Genomic DNA, 26058 nt, shown 5'->3' with positions numbered 1-26058 from the left:
CTTCCTTCCAAGGAGGCTGGTAGCACAAAATTTAGATGTGTTGGAGTAGTCTTAGAGGGCCAACATGGATGCGGTGCTTTGATGATGGATTTAGCCTGTACATGAGATGGTTCTAGGATTTTCGTTTGATGATTAGAATTGGAAGCTTGTTGAGGTAGGAGTGACCTAGCATTGCCAAGTTCGTTCCTCCTAATTGAGCATTGGGAGTCCACTTTAGGCTACATATATTTTGTATCTGCATTTCCACCTAATGAGTTAGTTAGTTACACACATGCCATGTCTTATTGACTCGTTGTCTTTTACCTCTCCTAACTCTTGTCTTGGAAACTCCTATAAATATGACAAAGAGCTCACCATAGAGAAGGGGAATTTTTATTGATATGTTTCCTTGAATTTTCCACTTTAGAGACTCACTCTTTGAAATTTTCTATTTCAAATCTTGTAAGGCTATTGTTATTCCCTCCTATCCTTGTCATATCTTACTTGGATTTACTTTCCATTAAAGCTTAGGTACCTCATTGTTTATGTGGCCAACCTCCTTTGAAGAAAACCCTTGTGTAAACAGTATGAAAATTTTCTGAAAAGTTTGGTGCAGATTATAATGTCTTCTAGTATGCCTATTTACTTTATGTCCTTGTTGAGCATGTCAAGGTTCATTAGATTGTGATTAGAGCAGGTTCAGAGGGATTTCCATTGGGGTAAGGGGGCTCTTGCGTGGAAGCCCTACTTAGTAAAGTGGGGGATTGTATATTCAAATAAAAGGAAAGCTGGTTTGGGTGTTAGATGTCTCTCTTTGCTTAATAGGGCTCTTCTTTGTAAATGGTGTTGACGCTTTGTGAATGGAAGAGGGGCTCTTTGGAAGCAAGTTATTAGTGGGAAGTATGGGGTAGAAGAAGGGGGATGGAGCTTCCATGAAGTGAGAGGGATTTGGGGTGGTGGGCCTTTGGAAAGCTATAAGTAAAGAATAAAATATCTTGAGTTATAGAATTGCATTTGAAGTGGGTAATGGCATAAGGATGGGTTTTTGGAAGGATAAGTGATGTGGTGACAAGGCTTTGTGTGTTTTGTTCCCCTTTCTATTTTCTCTAACGGCTTCAAGAGAGGCGTGAGTGGCAAATGTATGGAACTCCACAGTTGAGGATGGTGGTTGGAATTCGAGTTTCTCTAGACCTTTTAATGATTGGGAGGTGGATATTATGGAGTAGTTCCTTTCAAGAATCTAAGAAAAGAGGGTGTCATGAGACTTGGAAGATAGGGTGCTTTAGGCAGTGCCGAATAGTGGAAAGTTTTATGTTAAGTCCCTCTATGATGCTTTGGAGCCAGGTGATGCAGTCCCTTTTCCGAGGAGTGTCATTTGGAGTTTGTGCGTTCCTCCCAAGGCGGGTTTTTTCACTTAGGAAGCAGCGGGGAAGACCTTAACTTTGGATAAGATGAAAAGGAGGGGATGGTCTTTAGCAAATACATGCTTCCTTTTCCACATCGAAGAAGAGACCATAGATCACATTCTACTTCATTGCGTTAAGGCTAGGGTTTTGTGGGAATTACTTGTTGCTCTCTTTGAAGTGTCTTGGGTCTTTCCCTTGTCGGTTAGATAGGCTCTTCTTGGTTGGTATGGCTCCTTTGTGGGCAAGAAGTGCAAAAAGGCTCAAAAGGCAACCCCTTCATGTGTTTTTTGTATAGTTTGAAAGGAAAAATATAGGCTTGCCTTTGATAACAAGGAGCTTTCAATACAAAGTGTCACAAGATGTCAAATGACCCTCCCCATGGGCTTATATAGGAGGAGGGAAGCTTCTGGAGACTCCTAGAGCCATCTACACTAAGACATTGGTGGGAAGAGTGTGGAAGGTTCTAGAGATGCCTAGAGATCTCCACACATCTCTACACTATGGTGGAAGGCATGAGAGGAGTCCAAGGCTTTCTAGAGAATTCTAGAGATCTCTTGTATATTCTTGTACATAGGGTTGTACATAGATTAGTGTAGGGAGTTCTAGAATATTCTTGATTTATAAGGAACCCTCCAAGGTTTCAGAGAGTTCCATTGGTGCCTATAAATAGGTGAGGCCCTCATTTGGCCAAGGTACCACCCAAATCACTTCCTAACCAAGCAAGTGAGCTTCCAAGCACTTGTAAAGGCTTCCTTGAGTTAATAAGAGCTTTCATTCTTTAAAGAGTTGCCTACTAAGCTTCTTAAGCTTTTGAGTCGTGAGTGTCTTAACCTAGCAAGCTAAGCATCGGGAACAAGGCTGACTTAGCAAGATCAAGCGTCTTGACTTGCCTAAGTGCCGCATGAGCTTAGTGAACGACTAAGTCCGTGACAAAAGGCTGAAAAACTCTTTTGCTTATACTTTTTGGTCTTGGGCAAAGTCATGTATAGATGAAGGTCCTCTTCCTTTAATTAATTTTTTTGATTGGTTAGGTTCTAGATAAGGGCGTGTGATTTTTTTTGAAACCCCTCTTTTTTGTAGATTCTACAACTGTATTATTCCTGTATGCTTTGGGACACTTTTTGGGTGCCCCTTCTTTTTTCTTAATACTATCTTGATTTTCCCTATCAAAATAAAATAAAATAAAAATGTCTCCTAGAGTTCAAAGCAATGAGTTCAAAATGGTCATAGTTCAAGTGGAGAACATGTCATTTACCTGGAAAGTATGTGTAATAACAAGTTAAACATTTATTTTTTGTTAGTTTATTTAAAACATTACAGTTATATTTTTTAATATTTAATGATATTGAAAATTAAATTTGATGGGAGTATCTCTCTCCAATTATGATTCATGAGGCTATATAGTGTTTTGAGCAATTACCCTCATTTATACAACCTTTTATATAATAGTATCTAATAATGATATTTTTTAGAAGCCTTTGTTGATATTTATTTTCAAATGACCCCCATTTTTATTGTTTTGTAAGAAACTTAGGTCTCTCTCTCTCTCTCTCTCTTTCTTTCTTTTCAAGATGTTGCTTTTTAACCCAACAAAATCCTAAACTTATTGGGCCATGTTGCAAGAATATTATATACATGTTTCTAGGTTTTTTTTTTTTTTTCTTTTTTTGATAGTCAAAGTTGAAATTCATTAAAAATAGCGATAGCACAACAAAGTACACCAGAATTATGCAAAGAGCGCCAAATATAACATCAAAAAAGAGCCAAGGAGCGACCGAGGCGGGATTACAAAAAATACCTCCCTCACTTAATAAGAATCCAACCACTCAACAAAATCAATTAGACATTGAGTCATCACTTATGCACAACTTTAGCCACGAGAACATGACTAAGGAACATACTTTTCAAACTTTGGATAGACAACTCCTCTTTCTTAGACAACCTTCGATTTCTCTCTTTCCACATAGTCCAAAAAATGCACAAAGGAGTAACTCTCCATACCTTCTTCCATTTTTTTCCCCCAAAAGATCCATGCCACCCTAGCAAGGCTATCACCTATGCATGTTTCTTAAGATAGTGAATCTATAATAATTCTTTTTCTTATTTCTTTTATTTTTTAGTTTTAGGGTTTTGTATGGCATGTCTCTGACAACCATCAGACCATATCTGATGAGTATACATGTTAAATTTGTATTCAATACAAAGCACCTTGTTTGGAGAACTCATTCTCCGGAGATTTATGATCAGTTGAGGCAAGAAATTGATAGTCATTAGGTAATGAATATGTTGTTTGACCTCAGGGTTTGGAGAGTTGATCTCCATTCTGTATACAACCCAAATAAACTTTACCAGCTAATAGCTGATGAGGCCATCTTTAAAACCAAAGTGTCAATTTGGTTGGCATTTATTCCTTTTTCCTTTTAGTGAGTGTTTCTTGTGTACTTCGCTTGTATTCTGGATGCACTTCTCTTTGGCACCTTTTCTGAAATTGATCGGTTGCCTTCCAATTTGAGGTCATTTACTTTCTCTGACATATCCATGTGCTGCAGCATGATATCTTGATCTCACAAACCAATCAATGAGAGAATAACTCAAATAACATTGGGGAAGAGAAATAGGAAAATGTGAGAAGAGTGCTTTCTAATTTGAGCTACTATTTCTCCATGTGGACCATAATGGTTGTATGAACCATAAATAATGTTATCTCCCTATGATCATTTTTCTTGTGATCACTAAGGCCATAAATCTACCAAGTCAGGCTATTTCAAGGGTTCATTTTGATTCATTATTCATATTTTACTAATTATTTTTTATCAGAATGGCAGTCAAGGAGTGATTATTCTTAACTTCTGCCTGCATTTTTTACAGGTACATATTGAGGGTCTTTGTCATGGTAATATGTTGAAAGAAGAAGCACTCAACATATCAAATATATTTGAAAACAATTTTCCTGTACAACCGCTTCCATATGAAATGATGCATAAAGAGCATGTTATAAATCTTCCTTCTGGTGCCAACCTTGTTAGAGATGTCAGAGTGAAGAATAAGCCTGAAACAAACTCTGTGGTTGAGGTAATTGAATTGGTATCATTTTTCGGAATCCCTTTAGTTGTCAAGATGTCAATGCTTCTATGATCTCCTGTTCCATAATTGATTGATATTTCCTGGCGATCTTTACCATTTGCAGCTTTATTTTCAAATTGAGCCAGAATGCTGGGCAAAATCAACAACCAAATTGAAAGCTTTGGTAGATCTTTTTGATGAAATTGTGGAAGAACCACTTTTCAATCAGCTAAGGTGATGCAATCTGAGGCTCGGTTTTTTGCATTGGACTCCATTTTCTTTTAAAAATTCTCGGGCTGGGGTGGGGGCGATGATTGTTATTACTTATGTCGTAACCAGGAAATTTGCCACGCCAAAGATCAACCTTAAACAACATGGCAGGAAAAAAATATATTGCATTTCTCATTGGACTCAATTTGCTTTTGAAAAGTCTCAGGCCTGGGATGTTGTTCGTCATCCTTTCTTTTTTGTATTTTTTTTTTTTTTTTTTTTTTGGGGAGGGGTGGGTTGGGGGTGGCAGCATGATCAACCTCAAACAAAGAGCAGGACAAGAAAATTTAATGTATTCTCTATTTCACTTTCAATCTCCATCTTTGTATTTTCTAAGGGGAGGTTCACATGGTTTCCAAGACCTATGCTCATCCATTCACACCTTTTATGAACTCAATGATGGATGACCTCCTAGTTAGCATCAATGGTATACTGGTCCCTGATTCATTCACTATGTTTAGGGTTTGCAAGTGTCATAATCCCATCATGAATAGGAATAAATTTCAGTAAAAGATGATTGGGATAACTGTGGTTGAGCTTTACATGGATTTTCATTGGGCTAATTGGCTTATTTGTTGGCTGTCCTAATCTCATAATACCTTTGCTTATGTTGTATTATATGTAGGACAAAGGAGCAGCTTGGATATGTTGTTGAATGTGGCCCACGGATAACATATCGTGTGTTTGGGTTTTGTTTTTGTGTTCAATCTTCAAAGTACAACCCAGTCTACTTGCAAGAGAGAATTGATTACTTCATAAATGGTCTGGAAGACTTGTTGGTAAGCAATCAAAATTCTTTCCTTCTCATGGTCACTTAGTTCAATAGTTTACACAGAAATCTACATCCATTTGATGTGCTTTTTATCTGTTGTGTGCTTAGAGTATGCTTCCAATATCGTTTAATAAAGGTGCCTTCCACTATATAAGCATGATTAGCTATTGACTATGAAATCATGCCTTGGAAAAATACTTCTGTGACATGCACATGGGATTTCACAATCCAAGGCTCCCTAGTAAGTAGTCTTTTAGGGAAACTGGTATATTCTTATGACAGGTTTCATCCTTTTGAATGAGAACTATGTAAGAATGGCCTGGAGGAATAATGTAATTTGAACTGGTTTTGGCTGTGAGATCACTTGCTCTTAATTTGCAGAATGTATGTTGTAAGATTCACAAGAACATTTTAGTTGTTTATTTCAAATACTGGTTTCTCTCACTTCTAAGGATATCTTGCGTACACCTTGACTTGGCTGAAGAGGTACAAGAATTGTCTAGTTCTATTTTTGCTCATACAAGCACAATACTTCATATGCTGGGTTTATGTACTTCCAATTTTTTGAAAGAACAAGAAGAAATGCATTCCTGGTTTGAAAATTGAGTGGTTTTGTCTATTTCCAATTTGAAAAAAAAAAAGAAAATTCATTGCATTGCAGGCTGGACTCGATGTTGAATCCTTTGAGCAATTCAGAAATGGATTACTGGCTAAGTTGCTGGAAAAAGATACATCTCTCACGTATGAAACCAATCGGATTTGGGGTCAAATTGTTGATAAGAGGTAACATCTCTATGCATAAGGTTGATGTAGATGGTAGTTATCAGATGGTCATGGAATTTGAGTCACCTTGTGTTTCCATCTGAAACGTGAGTGAGTTTTCTTTAATGTTCATAATCTGAAAGGTTATTGTAATTCTCGAGTCCATATATATTCTCTTTGCTCAGTTAACAGCTTTAGATCAGCTATGGCTGATCATTTGGTTATGCCCATTTACTCTGCTTTACTGTCAACTCGGATGTTTTAGGTCTCGCTAATCAATTGAACTATAGGCTAACAATGCATCAGTATATGGGCTATATATCATACTCCCATCTGATGATTTGAGAATCATAATTAGTAATTTAAATGCGTTCAAGGTAAATATCTTAGGTCTGTTCCCAATTTTGGGCAATGACTGTAGACTGGATGAATTGGCATGTATGTGTACTTATTATTGCTCTAAGACTAAATTCAAAATGGTGGAGTCTTATACAAATCATTTGCTTGGTTATTTTTTATTTCTTCTGATTTCACAAAACATTTATAAACCAGGAAGCAGCAGTTATCCAGTTTGATTCTGTGTGCTGGTATTTGGCAATTTCTTGCCTATTGTTTCTCTTACTTCACATGTTCAAAAAAATTAAGGGTCTTGGAAAGCATTGTCTAATTGTTGAGACCCATGTGGGAAGTTTCACTTCCGAAAGTTCGACATTATTAAGGTTTCTTGACCATCGAAATTATACTTCTTCTCAATAGCTTCACTGGTTGTAACCCTAAATATTGGTGATCTTCAGGTATATGTTTGACATGTCAGTGAAGGAAGCAGAGGAACTAAGGAGCATCTGCAAGAGTGACATTATTGACTGGTATAGAACATATTTGCTTCAATCATCACCAAACTGTCGGAGACTTGCCGTTCGGGTGTGGGGTTGTAACACTGACTTGAAAGAGGCTGAAGCACAATCACAGTCTGTGCAGGTCATTGAAGACCTCACCGTCTTTAAGACCTCGTCTAAGTTCTATCCAAGTATTTGTTAACCAAATGCTAGCTATTGTTTAGCATATAATCCAAATTGTAGTGGGATATTAGAACCATACTGCGAGGTGGATTATTATTTTAATTCTCTCAGAAAGGGTGGGCATATGACAGAAAAAGTGTTGGTGGTATAGATACATTTTTTTGTGGGATGATATTTTATGGAAAAGAGAAAAGTCAAATATTTGAGTTATACATTTATGTAGTATCACATTTTTTTTAATATTGGTATTTGATGAATCAATAGTAAAGTTATGGTGATTCATCATCATTCTGTGTGAGATTCTCTCTAATGCTCAAACTAGTACTGTCCGTCAAAATATTATGTGAATGGCCGAATACCTTGGCTTTAAGTTTTGTATATTATATATAGACTTTACGAGGATGCTACACATGGAAAGCAAATATAAGCAAATAAAATTCCGTATGATTCTAGCCCTATACATGTAAACTATAATCTGTAAAATAATGTATGTTAATTGTACAGAATAATAAATGGAGAAATAAGGAAACAATTGTGGGCTAAAATAAGGAAAGAAGTGTGGACAGCAAAGTTGTCCTTTGACAGCCCCCCTCAAATTGATGCAGGTTGATCAACAAGCACAATTTGCTACTTAGCAAGTAATGTCGATGACGAAGGAGAGCCTTGGTGAAGATATCAGCAATTTGTAAGTCAGTGGAAATATGTGGAAGAGTGATAACACGAGCTTCAAAGGCTTCACAAATAGAGTAACAGTCCACTTCAATATGCTTTGTGCGCTCATGATAGATAGGATTGGTCGTGATCTGAATAGCACTTGTATTATCAGTATGTGGAGATGTAGGATTAGTCTCAGAAAAATCTAACTCTGCAAGCAAACCTCGAAGCCAAATGATTTTAGAACAAGCAAGAGACATCGCTCGGTACTCAGATTTCGTAGATGACTTAGAGACTCTGTCTTGCTTCTTACTTTTCCAAGAGATCAATGCATCACCTAAGAATACACACCAACCAGTGATGGAGCGACGGGTATCTGCACAACCAACCCAATCAGCATCACTATAAGCAGTAAGGCGAGTAGAATTGCCTACAGGGAAGAACAAGCCATGAGTAGAATTGCCTTGAACATAGCGTATGATCCTACGGACAGTAGCCAAATGAAGATGACGAGGAGTCTGAAAGAACTAGCTGACTTGTTGTACAACAAAAGAAATGTCCAATCTAGTAATGGTGAGATAAACAAGGCTACCCACCAACTTCCTGTATAAACTGGGATCAGCAAGTAAGTCGCCCTCCTCTTTGCGAAGCTTGACATTTAATTCCATGGGAGTATCAATAGAAGTAACCCCTTGTAGACCAGCTATAGCCACCAAGTCACTCACATACTTATGTTGATTGAGGGAAATACCAGAGGGACTATGATGCACCTCAAGACCAAGAAAATATGTGAGAGACCCAAGATCTTTCATATGAAAGGACTCGGAGAGATGAGTTTTGAGCTGACCAAGTAAAGCAGAATCGGAACCAGTGATCACAATATCATCAACATAAACCAAAAGAACAACAATACCCATGTCTGATTTTCGAAGAAACAAGGAAGTGTCATACTTACTCTACCTGAATGAAAATTATAATAAAGTGGTGCGGAATTTATCAAACCAGGCCCTCGGAGCCTGTTTGAGACCATAAAGAGAGCGACGAAGCTTACACACATGTGAAGTCGGAGAGGGAAACAATCCCGGGGGTGGCTTCATATAAATACACTCTTTAAGATCCCCATGAAGAAAAACATTTTTTATATCCATCTAATGTAGTGGCCAATCACTGGAAGCAGCAAAAGCTAGAATCGTACGAACAATAGTCATTTTAGCCACAAGAGCAAAGGTCTCTTCATAATTGACACCATATTCCTGATTATTCCCAAGTGCAACAAGTCGAGCTTTGTAATGATCTAAACTTCTATTAGATTAGACCTTGACTGAGTAAACCCATTTGCAACCCAGAGGAACAATAGTGGGAGGACAGGGCTCAAAGTCCCAAGTGTTATTGGCCTCTAGAGCGGCAATTTCTTCCTGCATAGCTTGTCGCCAACAATCATGCTTGGCAGCATGTGAGTAGCATGTGGGAATATCAAAATTGGACAATTCAGCAATAAGGGTTGAAATAAAATTGCCCGAACTGGAATAGGGAAATCCATACCTATTCGGAGGTACAAACACTCAAGGAGAGCGACGTACTAAAGGTGCTGGAAGTGCTGGAACTGACTGAATCTGGAGCGTGGTGGATCAGATATCGGGTGAGCCACTGAAAGAGACTATGGGCGAGAGCGTCTCGTATACACAATACCTAGTTGAAAGCGAGAACTGACCGGATGAAGATCTGAGAACTATTGCTCAAAGGAGGGGAGGACCACAGTAGAAGAAGATGGCATAGTAGAAGTAGAAGAGGATACAAGAAAGAAATGTTGATTTTCAAAGAAAATAACATTCCTAGAAATACGTGTACGATGTAATGTAGGATCATAGCAAACAAATCCCTTTTGACACATATTATATCCCAAGAAAGCACATCGAACAGATTGAGCAAATAATTTATGTCGCTCATGAGGAGGTAAATGAACAAAGCATACACAACCAAAAATACGAAGGTGATCATAACTAGGTTGCTTAGCAAATAAGCGAAAATAGGGAGACTCCATATGTAGGACTTGAGAAGGTAAACGATTAATCAAGTGAGTAGCAGTTTTCAGAGCCTCTGCCCAAAATATGGATGGAACAGAAGATTCTAACAAGAGGAGTACGTACCATATCTAAGAGATGACGATTTTTGCATTCGGCAACTCCATTTTGTTGAGGAGTAGAGGGACATGAACGTTGATGAATAATACTCTTAGAAGCCAAGAATGCTTGAAACTCAATAGACAAATACTCACCACCGGAATCTATGCGTAATGTCTTAATAGAAGTAGAAAATTGATTGTTAACATACGCTAAAAACTCAGTGAAAGTACGAAATACCTCAAATTTAGAGCGAAGAAAGTAGACCCAAGTAAATCTACTATGATCATCAATGAAAGTCACATAATATTTAAATTTCTCGTGTGAATTGATTGGGGAAGGTCCCCAAACATCACTATGGATAAGATCAAAGCAGTGAGATGCTTTACTTGCATGCAAAGAGAAGGGAAGAGTTTTACTTTTACCAAGTTTGCAAGAATCACACTTAAGAGATAAAGAAGAACGATCCTTATTACCAGGTAAATTAAAGTTCAATACATGAGATAAGATCTGAGTATTGGGATGGCCTAAACGACAATGTCACACCATACTAAGATCTGAAACATTATTACAAGCAAAAGACTTAATAGAAGAAAGTGGAGAAAAATCTAGAACAGGTAAAAATAGTGGAAACAAGTGCCCCACTTTAGGTCCCTTCACGATCGGCTCCCTCGTTACCTGGTCCTGCACAACACAACCATTACCAAAAAAATTAACAGCACAATTGTTATCAACTAATTGGCCAACATAAATAAGATTCGTGGAAAGCTGAGGAGCAAGAAACACATCAGTGAACTTAGAAGAGGCATCGCTGATAACAGCTATGGGCAAAGAGCTGCCATTGGCAGTCCGAATGGAAGATTGACCAGCGTATGGCCGAACATGACACAAAGCGGTGGGATTATTAGTCATGTGATTAAAGGCCCCTGAGTCCACGTACCAGAGTTTAATAGAATTGTTACCTTGGAACCCCATTGCTGATAATGCTAAAATTAACATCCGTTGCACCATTTCTAGGGTACAGTAATCTGGTGCAGGAGGTGCAGGAACAGAGCACGCAGCTGAAGGAGAGTCGCGTGCTGTAGAAGTTGCTACAGGAGGGACAATAACCGAAGTTTGAAATGCTTGGGCCTGACGATTCTAGTGGCGAATACGACATTCTTTGATAATGTAACCCTTCTTCTTACAATAAGAACAAAACTTCTTAGGACAAGTGGCAGCAATATGCCCATATTCCTTGCAGCAGAAACACTGCAAATTTTTAGAATGCATAGGTGGTCCGCGTCCTTAGGCAACATAAGTTACAGTTGTCGTCCCAGAACTGCCATGAGATTGCTCCAGAATAGCTTGAGTACTAAGGCGTTGCTCTTCGCGAAGTAACTCACCAAAACAAATATCAAAAGAGGGAACAGGAGATCTGTTCGGTAAAAAGGAGCGGACAAATTCATATTCCAGACGTAGTTTCATAAGAAATTTATCACGCCGGGTAGTCGCGTGAATAGTCTGAATAGTTGAGAGAGTGGCAATAGGAACATCCGCTGTAACCAAATCAGCATATTCATGCCAAAGAGTAAAAAATGTCGAGTAGTAGTCCTAGATGGAAAGACTACCATGTTGAAACATGGCAATCGCATGTTCTAACTAAAAGCGACGAGCATCATTATCTTGATAATAAACTTTCTTCAAGTAAGCCCACATAGATTGAGCGGAGCGATGGGGCCGCAAGTGGGTGACAATATAAGGCTCCATTGAACCAAGAAGCCAAGACATGATGCGTGCATCAAGCACAGCCCATGAAGGAGAAAATCCAACATCCTGAGATTTGTCAAAAGTGGATGGTTTTTCAACATTCATGCCATCAATATGACCCCAAAGGTCTTTTCCCTTGAGAAAAAGTTCAAACTGAAATGCCCAAGTAGAATCATTTATGCCTATAAACTTAACACACACAAGTGCGGAATCCATAGAAAATAAATAGAACTCGAGACAAAAGTATGGACAAAAAAAAATCCCATAAGAAAACTGACCCACGACAACCACAGAAATACCGAGAAAAATGGTTGTGATTGGGTACAGCACGGATCAACACAGACTTGACCGAAAGACACGAGAGGCACCTCCGAAACTGAAAAGACAGAAAAGAATTTGAGGGAAGAAAAATTAGCAACCTTGCTTTGATACCATATCAAAATATTATGTGAATTGGCCTTGAGTTTTGTATATTATATATAGACTTTACAAGAATGCTATATATGAAAAGCAAATAAAAGCAAATAAAATCTCGCATGATTCTGGCCCTATATATGTAAACTATAATTTGTAAAATATAATATATGCTAACTGTAAAGAATAATAAATGAAGTAATAAGGAAATAATTATGGGATAAAATAAGGAAAAAAGTGTGGACAACAAAGTTGTCCTTTGACACTGTCCAACTTGGGTATTGCTAGCAGATTCTATAACTTGTGCAGACAGTCTTCTCTGAGCAGATTACCATCTCTATGGCGACAGTTGAGCCCAAACTACTTGGATATGCAACAAATACATTAAAGGTTTGGCCTCATCTCACTGTGAAATAGACTTTTTATTCTTAATGCTCATCATGATTACGACGATAGCTAAGAAATTTTATTTTCAGCATCCCCAGACCCATTTGGATACTTTATGTCCATAAATATGGTAGATAGCTAACATCATGATAGTAACTTTTTAGATAGCTATTATTGAAACTGCAGCTCAAATTTCAACACGTACTTCAGATTCATATTTGAATATATCTCCTGGTAATTTTGAATATGCATATTTTTCCATGTAAAGATTCTTATTGATAGAACCATGTTAGTATTGGCCCTATTAGGCAATGAGATAAATCTGAATTTTAACTAAAAAGACTCAAATACAAACGTGGGATTTTTCTAGAATTGGAAAGAAAATTTGTGTGATTCATCTGCTAGATGTTTATCAATCTCAATGAAAAATAGGATGGGAAATAGCACCGACAATTACAAGGACAACTAGTAAGTAACTTCATGATGAAGGAAGAAATACAGAGTGAAGAGAAGCATAAATAGGAAAAGGAAAAATGAAACTAGAAAAAGCTGTGGAAAAATTAATGCTGTTTCCTGCAATGAAATACTCTTCTTTTAATGCAGGTACGAACGATTCAAGCATAAAGCGCAGGTGAAGCTACCAACATTATTGTAAGTGATACGCTTTTAGCCCTGTAGCCATATATCAGACAATAAATTAGAATAGTGAGCATATGGTTAACCGTACTCTTATTAATCCTCTGTTTGGTGTTATACTTTATTAATCTTCGTAGTACAAATGTGACAGTGGAGGTCCTTTAAAACATATTGCTACTGTGTTGAGCCTAACCTCATGGACAGTGACCCAAAATTATAGCCTTGAAAAGAGATCTTGTGTGGCCTACCTCATCTAAGTTTCCATTAAAATGCACATGGTGTGATGGTCTGGGTCCACTGGCCCTTGACGTGGGGCTTTTTCAGCTTCAGTTTGTGACCATATTCTTAGTTCTTAACCTTACCAGAAAGCAGCCAGCCACTCAAATTCTTCTAGGAAGGTCTTAGCCTCTCAGCTAGTGGTACTAGCAAACAATCCCTTGTGAAGGCCACTTTCATTGACCCCTAACCAACAACAAAAACTCAAAACCCTTATGCCCTTTTCTGGATATGATTTGATCTAACACTACTCCTGGGGAATGATGTGTCGGGGTTTCACGATCACAAGATCTCATCCTTATTCCTACCTTACATTAATCTCAAATAATAATAATAATAATAATAATAATAAAGACCGAAAAACATTTGTTTCTTAGTGCTAAAATAGTTCATTTCTTACCTTTATGTGTGGGGCATTGTTTCAGTTGTGCGTGATGTTCTTTCTCATCTGTTTTGTTTCATAATTGTTATAATAGTTGAAATATGAGCAAAAATGAACTTTTTCTTTGCCTTTTGGTTTGTTGTTAGATATGTTTAGAAGCATTTGAATCAGATTGTTGTCTGGATTTTCATTTTTGGGCATTGGAGAAACTTGTAGTGTTCAACTTTAGGTGAACAATGAATCTGATCAGAGAGCTGCATCATAAGCTCTGAGAATCTAGATCTTGAAAGATATGGTATCTACATTAGAAATTTATTCATTTTCACACATTCTCATAGGACTCATTAAAAAAAAAAAAAAAAAACACTCTCAAACCTACTTAGGTATATTCTCCTTAGGAGCAGACAAGAATCACATTGCATCCAAGCAAGATTCAGCCACTGTAGATCAAATCAAAGGATGAACGTTTTTCTCTTAAGTTCTCTTACATTTGCCTCCTTAGAAAAATATATCCATTTGTCTTTTCTCTTGCACATTAGCTTGCGCTGATGGTTAAACACTGAATTTTCTGTTCTGCCCGGTGGATGAATGCTTCCAAAAGTGACGAAAAGGATCCGTGAATAGAGAAGGGGTTTGGTGAGGCGGGAGGTGCATGTGGCTATAACATGGGTAGGACCAACATTAAATCCCTACCTTAGTTGTTAATAAATAAGTTGCTGTCAATTCAATGAAATGACAAAATCACCCTCATCGTGAAAGTGCAAGATGATTCTATGATTGATTTGTCTTTCTTGAAAAAAATAGCATCTTTTTAGATATTCATTAAAACAAAATCCCTTTCTTATCCTTTATAGTGTCATTCTACAACCACTTCAGTATCATATTGATAAATGGTGGCTAATTACAAATCGTTCATTCATGGTCTCCGATTTTAAGTTCCATATTATTAAATAAAAAAATTAAAAAATCATGGAATTTTGGGTTTAGTAATTTGAAAAGAAGCGATTCCTAAAAATGTTCGTGTAAAACTCTAATTTAATCTTTTATAACAAAAAGGGCATTTTGAAAGCGTGGAATATGTATTTGCTCCCATTTTAGAGTTTACCACAGTTTTTGAAGAGAGGATGTAGACGACGATGGCCGAATAATGAATACCATCACGTTCTTATCTTGGAGGAAAATAAGCTTGCTCACTTCAGGTCAGGCTTATGATGAAAACCAATAACTTTATGCCACCTCAGATTTAACAGGAGGCAACCTATGTGGGGTAGTTGTATTGATCGTACAAAAGAATGGGCGCAGAGGATCTGTTTGTGAAGGATAGCACGACACGTGTACGAGCTAGAAATGACGAGAAATGCGTGAAAGGGGGATGCCACGTAATCGGTGCCAACTTGTGGGGGAAGACTGCCACGCAAGCATTGAAATATTTAAAAAAGTCGGCCATACATGTGACTCAACTTCCAACAAATAAACGGACATATCACCCTCTTATGTCCGCCGTCACAGTCAGCCCCCTCAAACCAAATTTCTTTAATCACCTGTCGGTGATATTAGCCACCATGTTTTCCACACCCCTAAACCCTAAAATAATAATAATTAGTATTATTATAATAATAACAATAGACTGCATTTGGGTGAAAACTTAGAAATTTTTTTTTTTAAAATAAAATATATCAGGGTGTTTTATCATATAATATTTTGATCATTTGGATTGTATTTTATGATGAGAATAAAAAGAAAAAGTTTATTGATATGGAAACCAAATCTTATTTTTATTAGGATTTAAATTTTAGTTTTTATATAGTACGATTTACCATCATTCGTCATCCTATTTTCATGCATATTCCAGGGAAACAAACACACCCCCAAGTCTTTGATTGCATTGCCAGGAAGCCAATCCTCAGAGCAGTCCACATGCTTAAACCCAAAAGCCATGGCAAAAGTCCCACTAAGACATGCATAATGGAGGGGTCAACAAGGGTTTATCACGTATCTTTCAGCACCTGTCACTTTTATCCCAACATGGGGTGATTTTAAAACCAGTCCCCATCATTTTCCCTCTTTTCCAACTTCAAACATCTCCATCCATCTTCATCCTCCTACTCCATTCAGATTTCCCCTGTAAATAAATATTAATTAATAATCACTTAACATGTACCCTACTTATCCTGAAAGGATTAAATGAAAAATAACAAAATATACCAAGAAAGAGTCCAGAGCAGCATGTGGAGGGGTCGGGCCCAGGGGCTTAGGCTCAGCGGTTGTTAGCCCAACTAGACCCAACTGCATGTGCGGTTGGTTTTGCCTTCAGTCGTCTAATTCCCCCTTTCTATTGATTTATTGAATGATTTTTCTTTTTTTCTTTTTCTTTTTCTTTTTTTTAAAAAAAAAAAAAGGTTTATACTTTGAAAGACAACTTAATAAGAAAAGTAAAAAGAAAAAAAAATCACTTTTGAGATTTTAGTAGTCATGAAGTATTTTTTTCAAGGGGTGCCATAAACCCAAAGCTAATGGGTCAAGGGAGGGGAGGGTGTTAGGACTCCTTATAAATATCACTCTCGTTTCTCTTCTTTCCTTCAGTACAAACCAAACCCACCCTCTCCTCTTTAGTGTTTCTCCCCAATGGCCAACCGACCATCTCCATTTGGCCTCTTCTTCTTCTTCGCTTTCTTCACTCTACAAATGCTCGCAGCCTCCGCCGACTACAGTGGCTGGGAGGGCGGCCACGCCACCTTCTACGGCGGCGGTGACGCCTCCGGCACAATGGGTACGTAAAGTGAATATACCCCGAAGATTTAAGCCCACTGAAACTCACTTCCTTCATCCATTTCCTCACTTTTTTATTAACGGTGGAGTTGGGTTTTTGCAGGAGGAGCGTGTGGGTATGGGAACTTGTACAGCCAGGGGTACGGAACCAACACAGCGGCGCTGAGCACCGCGCTGTTCAACAATGGGCTGAGCTGCGGAGCTTGTTTCGAAATGCGATGCGACAACGACCCCAGGTGGTGCCTCCCTGGCTCCATCACCGTCACTGCAACCAACTTTTGCCCCCCCAACTTCGCTTTGGCCAACAACAATGGCGGGTGGTGCAACCCTCCTCTCCAACACTTCGACCTCGCGGAGCCTGCCTTCCTCCAAATTGCACAGTACCGCGCTGGCATCGTCCCTGTTGCCTTCAGAAGGTTGGACTACTGCCTACCACAAGCTTTTACGATCTCAGTTCTCTTTTACTTCTTCCAGTGCCAGCTGGCCCAAAGTCCAATGGTTTTCAAAAATCTTGAAATTGGTATTTTCTATTTAAAGTTATCTCATTAATTAATAATTTAAAATTTTAGGCATTTGGATAATTTGATGAAAGGATTTTTGGACTTGCTAAAAGAGCTTGATACCAAAGTTTGAAATAGTTTACTTTTTCCAATCATAAACTGTTGTTTCATGGACGTTTTTTGTTCACCAAACATTGCTTTTTAAGGGATGTTAGAAATTGGAATAGCGAGGAATTGAAAACCTCATTATTGAAAGAAGTTTACTAATTCAGAAAATATATTTGATAAATTTTTATTTTCATAAAAATAATTTTGAAAATCAAATTTTACTCCCGAGAACAAATAAAAATTATTATGGAGGATTAATATAAATAAATTATTTTTGGAGAATTGTTTTTAATGCATTTCCAATCATAGTCTAAAATGTCATTCATGTGAGAATGAAATTTGCAGTCCTATTCCTGCTTTCCAAACGGACCCTTTAGATTAAGCAATTGCAGCAGAGAATAAGGATTGGTCCCATATGACTCTGGGTTTGTTAACAAATATTGTGCTGTGGTTGTGGTGGTAACAGGGTACCATGTGCGAAGAAAGGAGGAATCAGATTCACCATCAATGGCCACAAATACTTCATCCTAGTCCTGGTAACCAACGTCGCCGGCGCCGGCGACATCCACTCCGTCTCCATCAAGGGTTCCCGAACAGGGTGGCAAACCATGTCAAGAAACTGGGGCCAAAACTGGCAGAGCAACTCCGTTCTCAACGGCCAGAGCCTGTCCTTCATGGTCACCGCCGGCGACGGCAGAACCGTCACAAGCTTCAACGTCGCCCCGTCCGGCTGGCAGTTTGGCCGGACCTACGAGGGTAGCCAATTTTAGATGCTCACATTCTCATTTTACCCATCTGGAGGACTCTCTCTCTTCTAATGCTGAGGTTGCTAAAAACTATAGCACCCGCAGGCCATCATCTTATATATATATATATATACTATATGATCTTGAGACTATGATTTCTTCTTCCTTTCTATTCCTTTCTATTTGTACTGGAATTACCCTTTCCCATTGAGTGAAGACTGAAGAGTAATGGTTGTGCAAGTAGTACATGTGCTTCTTTTGGTGTTTAATACGGCATTAATTTAAAAGGGAGACACACTTCTGGGGATTTTGGGTTCGGCTACCTCTATCTCATGAAACTATTGTATTAAGTAATTCATCCTTCAGTCCATTCCAATAGTATACATCTGGACCCTTTTTCATAATAATTATTTATTTTTTGAATTTTTTAAATCAATTCAGAAAATCACATAAAAAATTATAACTTTAAGTACTAATTCAGAAATCACATTTTAAAAATCATATTTTCAAACTACAATTTCCTTCATTTTCAGATTTTCATAGAGACAACATTTTGAATTTTCACTAATAAAAGGTAAGTAAATGAGACTCAAAAGTCAAAACTTATACTTTATGAGTCAGAAAAGAAAAGGACAAAATTGATCCCCAAAGCTACTTTTAATGGGTAGTAGAGTTGTATCCTCTTGATCCGAAGCCAATTTGATGGCTGACCACCCTGCATAACTCACTTGCCAAGTTGTAGAAAATGCGGAGTCCTTCTAGGTAACATGGGACAATGGGCAGTGTCCTCTGACCTATTTCGCTTTAGATTGTAGTACTGAGAAATGGAAATGGACCTATTACCACAATGTGGCCCAAAATCTCTAGCCCAGACCTTCCTCAGGGCTGGACATGCCGTAGGGAAAAACATAAGCAAGACCATTTAATGCGTATATTTAGATTTAATTGAGATTGGAATGAGCATTGACCCAAGTAGAACCCCACATGTGACGGCATTTTCAACGAAGGAATAACATGGGCAAGCTTCCAAACAAATCCATTCAAAGCCTTAGGCACCTCTTCGATTATTACTTGATCTCTACGTACATTATAATAGCAATCCCATTTCCATTGATATTAAAACAAATATTTAATGAAACATTTTTTTGTTTTCTAGGTTGCACTTGTCCATATTTCTCTCTTTTAAATTGGAAAACATTTTGATACCATTTCCAATTATGAATTTTATACATTTGTCCTATTCCTTTTTTTCTTTTTTTCTTTTTTTTTTTTTACTAAAAAAAGGAAGGAAGTCAAAAACCACTTTCTATGTTTTTTTTTTTCCATAATTTGATATAATACAAAATATTTTTATTGAGAGGACATTAAAAGAGAGTGTTACTTGGGATCTGCATGACACATCTTTTAATTAATAATAATCCCTTTTGACGTACTCCTAATTTTGGGGATTTTTTTATTTACTAATATTGCCCTTGATTCATATAAATATTTGAATCATGTCATCAACACAGACCCAAATTTCATGCATTCATTTCTCACATTTTCCCCTCATTCCTTTCACACTACTTCAGTTTCGGTCTCTCTCTCCCTCTTCCCCTCTCTCTCTCTATCTCTCTCTAGATGTGTAGCAGATCTAGGGTTTGGCAATGCTGAATTTCTGTGAATTTTGATTTGTTCTCTGCGTTTTTCATTTATTCTGTTTTGAATCTCGATGTTTGCATGCAGTTGAGCTGCTTCCCTGGTTCGCGGGTTTGCTCATTTGCGTCTCAATTTTCTCTGGAATGAGGTGCGGCTATTGGTGTTTGGTTGCCGTTTTTTGTTTGGGAGTGTATTGAGTTGTGGATTGTGATGGTTAAATTGGCAGATCCAGATCGAGGAGACAGTAATTCGGTGAAGATGGGTGAGAGCCAGCGGTTCCAGCTGGGAACCGTAGGAGCGTTGAGTTTGTCGGTGGTTTCGTCGGTGTCGATTGTGATTTGCAATAAGGCGCTTATTAGCTCGCTTGGCTTCTCTTTCGGTGAGTGGTTTGCGACTTCAAATTTTCTGATGGAATACAGATGACGATCCGTTTTTTGTTCCTTTAATTGATCAATCTTTGTTTTGATTCACCTGTAGGCTGTACCGTTATTGCATTTAATTTGATGTTTGCATTGGCATTGTAATCGTGGCCTGCAGGTGCTTTACTGCTGTTCCTTATGTAGAAAGGGAGTTTCAAGATAAAACGAGTATTTGATCTTTCTGGAAATAATCTTAATAGTTTATTTATGAGATCTTTATAAAATAAGAATAGAGACGGCTATGTAGTTGGCCTGCTTAATTAAGTTGCTAGTCCAAGTAGTGTTTTAAGAAAACCTCTCCAACCATTGGACCGGTGTAAACTATCAGCCCCCACCAAGCTGTATAGATTTAAATTTTTCTTTTTGATAGGTTCCACAGACTTGTATTGATATACAAACTGAATTGCAATCTGGACATTTGTCATTGGATGATACTTTAGTAAATAGGATATGCATTTGATTGATACTAGTGAGATGGTGAATAACTGATAGCTGGCAACTAATAATTTTCTCCCATCATGAAAACTCGAGACTCTCAATCTATGTCCTTAATGCAAAATCATATAGACAATTAATTTCTTATAGAGTTTGCATTTTCTAGAGAATTAGTTGGCAATTCTTGTTCATGTTGAACAAGCTTAAGAACTATTAGTTATATGAACTAAAGCCGCCTGATTAGTGTAAACTCCATTATGTTCATCTCACTTGCATGTTACTTTTATTTTAACCCTCACATCTTGAGACATCTTGAGTTATTGTTTTACACATTCTTATATCATTATATTTTCCATGAATGGGTTCTCAACTGGGGATGGGACTTGGGGTGGCATTAAGTCACATATGGTACCGATGGATGATGATGTCATTTCTCTAAAAAGCGACAGGGTAATTCAAACATTTTGCCCCATGAAACAATAACAATGTCCTATTCCATGGAGTTATGCACTTTCATTGAATCGTGTCAGAAATTCAAATAAGGGGATTAGAAGCTGTCAAAGTATAAATTGTTAACAGACAAGATTATTGTTTGTGGGACCCAATAGGCCTACACCTTTTTGAATTTGATGATTAGTCACACTTCAGTAGCATGTGCATTCCTCTAGTTCTAGATTTGGGGTGGTTATGTTCTTTGATAAATGCTAGGTTGTGGCATATAACCAGAGGAAGATATGACAAAAGAAGCAAATGGTTTCACAAGGGTATGCAGGGTAATGTGAAGAATGGAAGCCATGATGTATTCATCCAATAAAGATGGGGAAGCATTCCTTAAAATTGTCCACCTTGCACTCAACAGGTATTCAACCTTTGGATATTTGGAGAACCAACCCTTATAGTTTGAACCTGTGCAGGATCTTATGTAATAATTGAAATTGAGAAATTATATGGATCCTAGCCTTAACAGTTTCTGTGTAAATTAAAGATGTCAGTTAACTAGTTGCTTGTGGTTGTCACCCTTGAATAATTATGATAAAGACTTTATAATACAAGGAATTTCAACTACTATTTTAAGTAAAAACATGAAGATATAAAATACAATCATTTTATATATATATATAAGATATATAAAGGCAATGCAATCATATCTCTATTTTCCTTTGAAACAATTTTGTTTTCTAGTGGATGAATGCATATTCCATATCAACTCACACACAAAGATGCCTAACACAACGGTACCTGGAATGTGTCATGTTCAGATTTTCCTTTGAAATGATTCCTTGTCTTGTGGATGAATGCTTTTCTCCATATCAAATACTTTTATAAGATTAGAAGCATTTGGTCATTGAAAGCTATTCAGATATTAAGCATAATTAGGCATGCAACCTCTTGATTATATAAAGTTAATTGCAGTCAGAGTGAAAACTTTTCCTCCATTCATATATTTGCTCTTTTCACAGCTGCTTTGTTAATTTAGTCTTGAGTTCTCATTTTAACTACCCAACTGTCGATTGCAGCCACAACTTTAACTAGCTGGCATCTTCTGGTCACATTTTGTTCTCTTCATGTGGCACTATGGATGAAATTATTTGAGCACAAGCCTTTTGACGCTAGAGCTGTGATGGGATTTGGCATACTAAATGGAACATCCATTGGGCTTTTGAATCTTAGCTTGGGTTTCAATTCTGTTGGTTTCTACCAGGTACATTTTTATCGTCCTCTGGCATTTGGTTTTAAAATTATGTTTTCACCTAACTTTTTTGCATTAGAAGTGAAATGGTTTTGTAATGTAGGTGTTTTTCCCCTTTGTTTCAAGTGATAAAATTTGCTACCTGTGCCATGTGAAAAGAGTGAATGTATTGGGTACATGAGACACTCATTTTTATCATATCCAGTGGTTTATGTTGCCTTGGAATCAATTTATCAACTATGATCACCAGGTCTAAAAGGATAACTCATATTGACACATATTTGAACTTATGCAAATCATCTTGTTCAGATATCGTTAGTTGGTGATGCAATGAAATTTCCTTTTCTTTTGTTTTCTATTAAAGTGATTCTGTACATGGCATAGTTCTCTAGGACCCTTCCATATCTTAGTTTTGATCTGTTTGAATTTTGACTCTTCTATTTAGTGTTTCAGAATTTTATAATTTTAATTTTGCCTCTAAACTTCTGATATTACTCTCTTGGTTTTGCATTCCAGATGACAAAACTGGCAATCATCCCCTGTACTGTTCTTCTGGAAACCCTTTTCTTTAGGAAGAGATTCAGGTAAATTCTTACGCACTCCCTTACTTTTACTTAGCTTCATGCTGCTTTCCTATGTTCTTCTTCAGATATAAAATAGAATTTCATCCATACTGAAATAAACCTCTGTCCACTCCCAGCATCAGAACCAATTTCTAAATTTTTCTAGTGCCAAATATATTTTACTCATTTATGTTTAGGCCAATTTAAAAGGATAATATATTGCACAATTCAATTGATCTTATTGACATCTGTTTAATTCTTTTAAGCCTGTTGGTTGTTGGCTAACTAATGATATTTGTGTTCTAAGGAGGGCACCTTTATTTTAATGGGTTTGGCACTTGAATTTATTAAAACTCCCTTTCTCCTTGTCAAGATATTTTAGACTGACTATGTTTGTGTGGATTTCCATAGCATATATGCAGAGTAACATATTTTTTATTTTGGCTACTTCAAATATCTAATTATCGATTGAATATGCAATGAGCGCACACAGTGCCATACATGTGTGTGTGGATTTCCATGGCATATATGCAGAGTAACATATTTTTTGTTTTGGCTACTTCAAATATTTAATTATTGATTGAAATCAGTGCACACAGTGCCATACATGTGTGTGTGTGGATTTCCATAGCATATTAAAACTCTCTTTCTCCTTGTCAAGATATTTTAGACTGACTATGTTTGTGTGGATTTCCATAGCATATATGCAGAGTAGCATATTTTTTGTTTTGGCTACTTCAAATATCTAATTATTGATTGAATATGCAATAACTGCACACAGTGCCATACATGTGTGTGTGTGTGGGAGGCATACTGGATTCTCCAAAATGAAAAGACTGTTAAGTTTGGTGCTTCTCCATTTATTTTGGTTCTGGGAAATGCCTATTGACAACTTGTATTTATGCTGTATATCTTGTATCTGACAGTTTGTTAATCATAGCTATTTAGGATTTAATTTTTAAGTATGTGGTAGAGAACAACAGGGCTGGATATTTTGCATTTTGTAATCAATTGCTTTGTGAAGTTTCCCTTCAATCCCATTATCCTCAATATTTCTAGTGCAGATTTCTCTCCTATTTGACATAATAGCTTAATAACAATTCTCCAGACTAGCATAAAATTCAACTATTACACTAATACATTAATAATGGTTTAAGTGATTAGTAAAAATTTGCTAGGCTGTTTGTTATTCATAAACTCTATATTCATTCATTCTAGAGGCTTCGCCTGTAGACAATTTTGGTGAAGGATACCACCTGAATAAATTGGTTTTAAGGTTTTTTTGTTGGTAGACAAATTTCATGAAACAAAAAGCAAATTCCAGTGACTTGAACCCGAAAAGGTTCTATCCTTTTCCTTGTTGATATCCCAACGGTTCTGAGAAAAGGGCAATTTGCTGTCTTATCATTCATGAGCTTCAGTTTTATTAATTATGGATCTCTTCAGTTACAATATGCACTCATATCTGATTTCTTTTGTTGGTATATGTGTGGTCAGAGTATTAGGCATTGCTTTAGTTATGAATTGTTCTTTTATTTGCAGATCTTGGTAAAGCTACAGGCACTTACACATTTGTTCCTGCTAAATTAAAATTGCACCTTTTTAAGTTTGGATATTCCAATCATTTAATCTTGTCTATCATCTGATTATTTTGTCTGGTTACAGCTTTATGTACTGATAATTTCTTATTCACTACCGCAGCCGGAGTATCCAGCTTTCTCTTTCTATCCTTCTTTTGGGTGTTGGGATTGCAACGGTGACTGATTTGCAGCTCAATGCCCTGGGTTCTGTCTTATCTTTGCTTGCAGTTATTACAACCTGTATCGCTCAGATTGTATCCTTAAGCTGAAAAAGCTATCGCTATTACATTGTACTTCTGCTTTAGACCTGTGCCTCTACAAATTTCTAATATTGAAATAGCTATAATACTTGTGCTTTTCAGCTTGCACATAACCATACAAGTAGTCGTGGAATGCATTGTAGGATCAGTTTCTTTCTTTCTGCAGGATAGTAAAATTTCTTTTGTTGTTTAAGATCTTAATCAGTTATATTCTTAGATGACCAATAACATCCAGAAGAAGTTCAAGGTTTCTTCTACCCAACTCCTGTATCAGTCATGTCCTTATCAAGCCATGACATTGTTCATTGCTGGCCCATTTCTGGATTGGCTTCTGACTAAGCAAAATGTTTTTGCTTTCAAATATACATCTGAAGTGCTGGTGAGGATTGAAATTTTGATAAAACATTAATTTCTTCTGTTTGGTTTTTTTTTTTCTTTCCTAAATTTCTCTACTTCAAAATTCAACTCCTAAATCTAATCACCTCATTTGCAGGTCTTCATTGTTCTATCTTGCCTGATATCTGTTTCTGTAAACTTCAGTACATTTCTAGTTATTGGGAAGACATCTCCTGTAACATACCAGGTCCTGGGACATCTAAAAACATGCCTAGTTTTGGCCTTTGGCTATGTTTTACTCCACGACCCGTTTAGCTGGCGCAACATTCTGGGAATCCTGATTGCTTTAATTGGAATGGTGCTATATTCTTATTATTGCTCTCGTGAGGGCCAGCAGAAGCCTAGTGAAGTATCAGCACAAATGGCCCAGGTACCTCAGATTCATTTCTTTTCCCTTATTAATTTATCCGTTTCTTTGCTAATCTATCCTATCTTTTGAATGGTCCTAGGCAAAGGAAAGTGAAACCGATCCTCTAATAGGCGTGGAAAATGGAGCTGGGATCTTAACGGATGCTGTTGTTGCAAAAGTCCCTGCTTGGAATTCAAACAAAGACCTGCAGGCATAATATGCTTCCTCGCTTTCCTACCTATTAATTCCTCCATCCTAGATCAAGATTAGCAGACAAACTCTGTTTCAGCCAAGAGAAGAAGATGCTTTTGGCAGTGGGTCATGGAACCAAGAATACGACTTTCTGTCATGGAAGTAGTCTCCAGAGCTAAGAGGAGATCACTTTTCTATTTTTTCCATTTGATTTTTTTTTTTAGCTTTGTATGAGTTTAGGGGGTTGAATGGGATTCATGCCCCCATTTGATTTTTTTCAATTGGGGTTACTTTCCCATCCTAAAACACCCATAAGTCTCCATAACTGTTCCTTTTTGTATGCTCCCTTGAATATTCTTCTTCCTGGTAAGATGTATTTTTTTTAACGGAAGAAAATATAATCCTTTCCCTTAATATTCGTTCGCATTACTGTACTTGCCATCTCTCACGTTCTTTTAATAACGAAAGCCTGACAGAGAGACACAATCTTGAAAATTTAAGAGGACAGTCAATCCATTGAATAT

At 37.2% G+C, this 26058-nt stretch overlaps 4 protein-coding genes across 8 annotated transcripts in view; 3 read left to right on the top strand and 1 right to left on the bottom strand.

Moving 5' to 3' along the window:
* LOC100251821 (nardilysin-like) overlaps positions 1–7559 on the top strand; it is a 72461-nt gene extending 64902 nt beyond the window's left edge. The window contains exons 15-19 of the mRNA XM_019220625.2: positions 4254–4457; positions 4573–4682; positions 5344–5497; positions 6152–6273; positions 7047–7559. Coding sequence (XP_019076170.2) covers positions 4254–4457; positions 4573–4682; positions 5344–5497; positions 6152–6273; positions 7047–7290 — 834 coding nt within the window. The 3' untranslated portion in view covers positions 7291–7559. The remainder of the gene's footprint in view (positions 1–4253; positions 4458–4572; positions 4683–5343; positions 5498–6151; positions 6274–7046) is intronic.
* A 703-nt stretch (positions 7560–8262) lies between these two features.
* LOC109122739 (uncharacterized mitochondrial protein AtMg00810) lies at positions 8263–8842 on the bottom strand. Its single transcript, XM_019220437.1, has 2 exons — positions 8522–8842; positions 8263–8301 (listed from the first exon to the last, which is right to left on the bottom strand). The coding sequence occupies exons 1-2, from the start codon at positions 8840–8842 to the stop codon at positions 8263–8265; spliced, it is 360 nt and encodes a 119-aa protein (XP_019075982.1).
* Positions 8843–16458: 7616 nt separating this feature from the next.
* Positions 16459–18395, top strand: LOC100263822 (expansin-A4). Its single transcript, XM_002276529.5, has 3 exons — positions 16459–16659; positions 16762–17074; positions 17733–18395. Exons 1-3 carry the CDS (start codon positions 16515–16517, stop codon positions 18034–18036), a joined length of 762 nt encoding a protein of 253 aa, XP_002276565.3. The 5' UTR covers positions 16459–16514; the 3' UTR covers positions 18037–18395.
* Positions 18396–19460: 1065 nt separating this feature from the next.
* Positions 19461–25948, top strand: LOC100265566 (UDP-xylose transporter 3). Of its 5 annotated transcripts, none has more exons than XM_002267558.5 (9): positions 19461–19588; positions 19738–19798; positions 19877–20029; positions 22022–22206; positions 22711–22778; positions 24459–24591; positions 24815–24976; positions 25091–25363; positions 25443–25948. In XM_002267558.5, exons 3-9 carry the CDS (start codon positions 19909–19911, stop codon positions 25557–25559), a joined length of 1059 nt encoding a protein of 352 aa, XP_002267594.1. In that variant the 5' UTR covers positions 19461–19588; positions 19738–19798; positions 19877–19908; the 3' UTR covers positions 25560–25948. The 5 variants fall into 5 exon arrangements, with proteins under 5 accessions (XP_002267594.1, XP_019076191.1, XP_019076192.1 ...); XM_019220646.2 differs by having other exon boundaries at positions 19463–19588; positions 19883–20029; XM_019220647.2 differs by having other exon boundaries at positions 19523–19650; positions 19883–20029.
* Positions 25949–26058: the final 110 nt, after the last annotated feature.

The sequence above is a fragment of the Vitis vinifera genome, chromosome 6 (genome assembly GCF_030704535.1).
Source record: "Vitis vinifera cultivar Pinot Noir 40024 chromosome 6, ASM3070453v1".
NCBI lineage: Eukaryota > Viridiplantae > Streptophyta > Magnoliopsida > Vitales > Vitaceae > Vitis > Vitis vinifera.
This window is presented reverse-complemented; position numbering and strand designations above follow the sequence as displayed.

What these genes read in the sequence shown, in the direction of transcription:
- LOC109122739 (XM_019220437.1), bottom strand. Translation starts at nt 8,842, where the DNA reads ATGGGTATTGTTGTTCTTTTGGTTTATGTTGATGATATTGTGATCACT. An exon ending in CCAGTTTATACAGGAAGTTG is followed by an intron (nt 8,302 to 8,521) that starts GTGGGTAGCCTT and finishes TTGGTTGTGCAG; the next exon opens with ATACCCGTCGCTCCATCACT.
- LOC100263822 (XM_002276529.5), top strand. Translation starts at nt 16,515, where the DNA reads ATGGCCAACCGACCATCTCCATTTGGCCTCTTCTTCTTCTTCGCTTTC. An exon ending in TGACGCCTCCGGCACAATGG is followed by an intron (nt 16,660 to 16,761) that starts GTACGTAAAGTG and finishes GGGTTTTTGCAG; the next exon opens with GAGGAGCGTGTGGGTATGGG. An exon ending in GTCCCTGTTGCCTTCAGAAG is followed by an intron (nt 17,075 to 17,732) that starts GTTGGACTACTG and finishes TGGTGGTAACAG; the next exon opens with GGTACCATGTGCGAAGAAAG.
- LOC100265566 (XM_002267558.5), top strand. Translation starts at nt 19,909, where the DNA reads ATGGGTGAGAGCCAGCGGTTCCAGCTGGGAACCGTAGGAGCGTTGAGT. An exon ending in ATTCTGTTGGTTTCTACCAG is followed by an intron (nt 22,207 to 22,710) that starts GTACATTTTTAT and finishes TTTGCATTCCAG; the next exon opens with ATGACAAAACTGGCAATCAT. An exon ending in CAACCTGTATCGCTCAGATT is followed by an intron (nt 24,592 to 24,814) that starts GTATCCTTAAGC and finishes TTATATTCTTAG; the next exon opens with ATGACCAATAACATCCAGAA.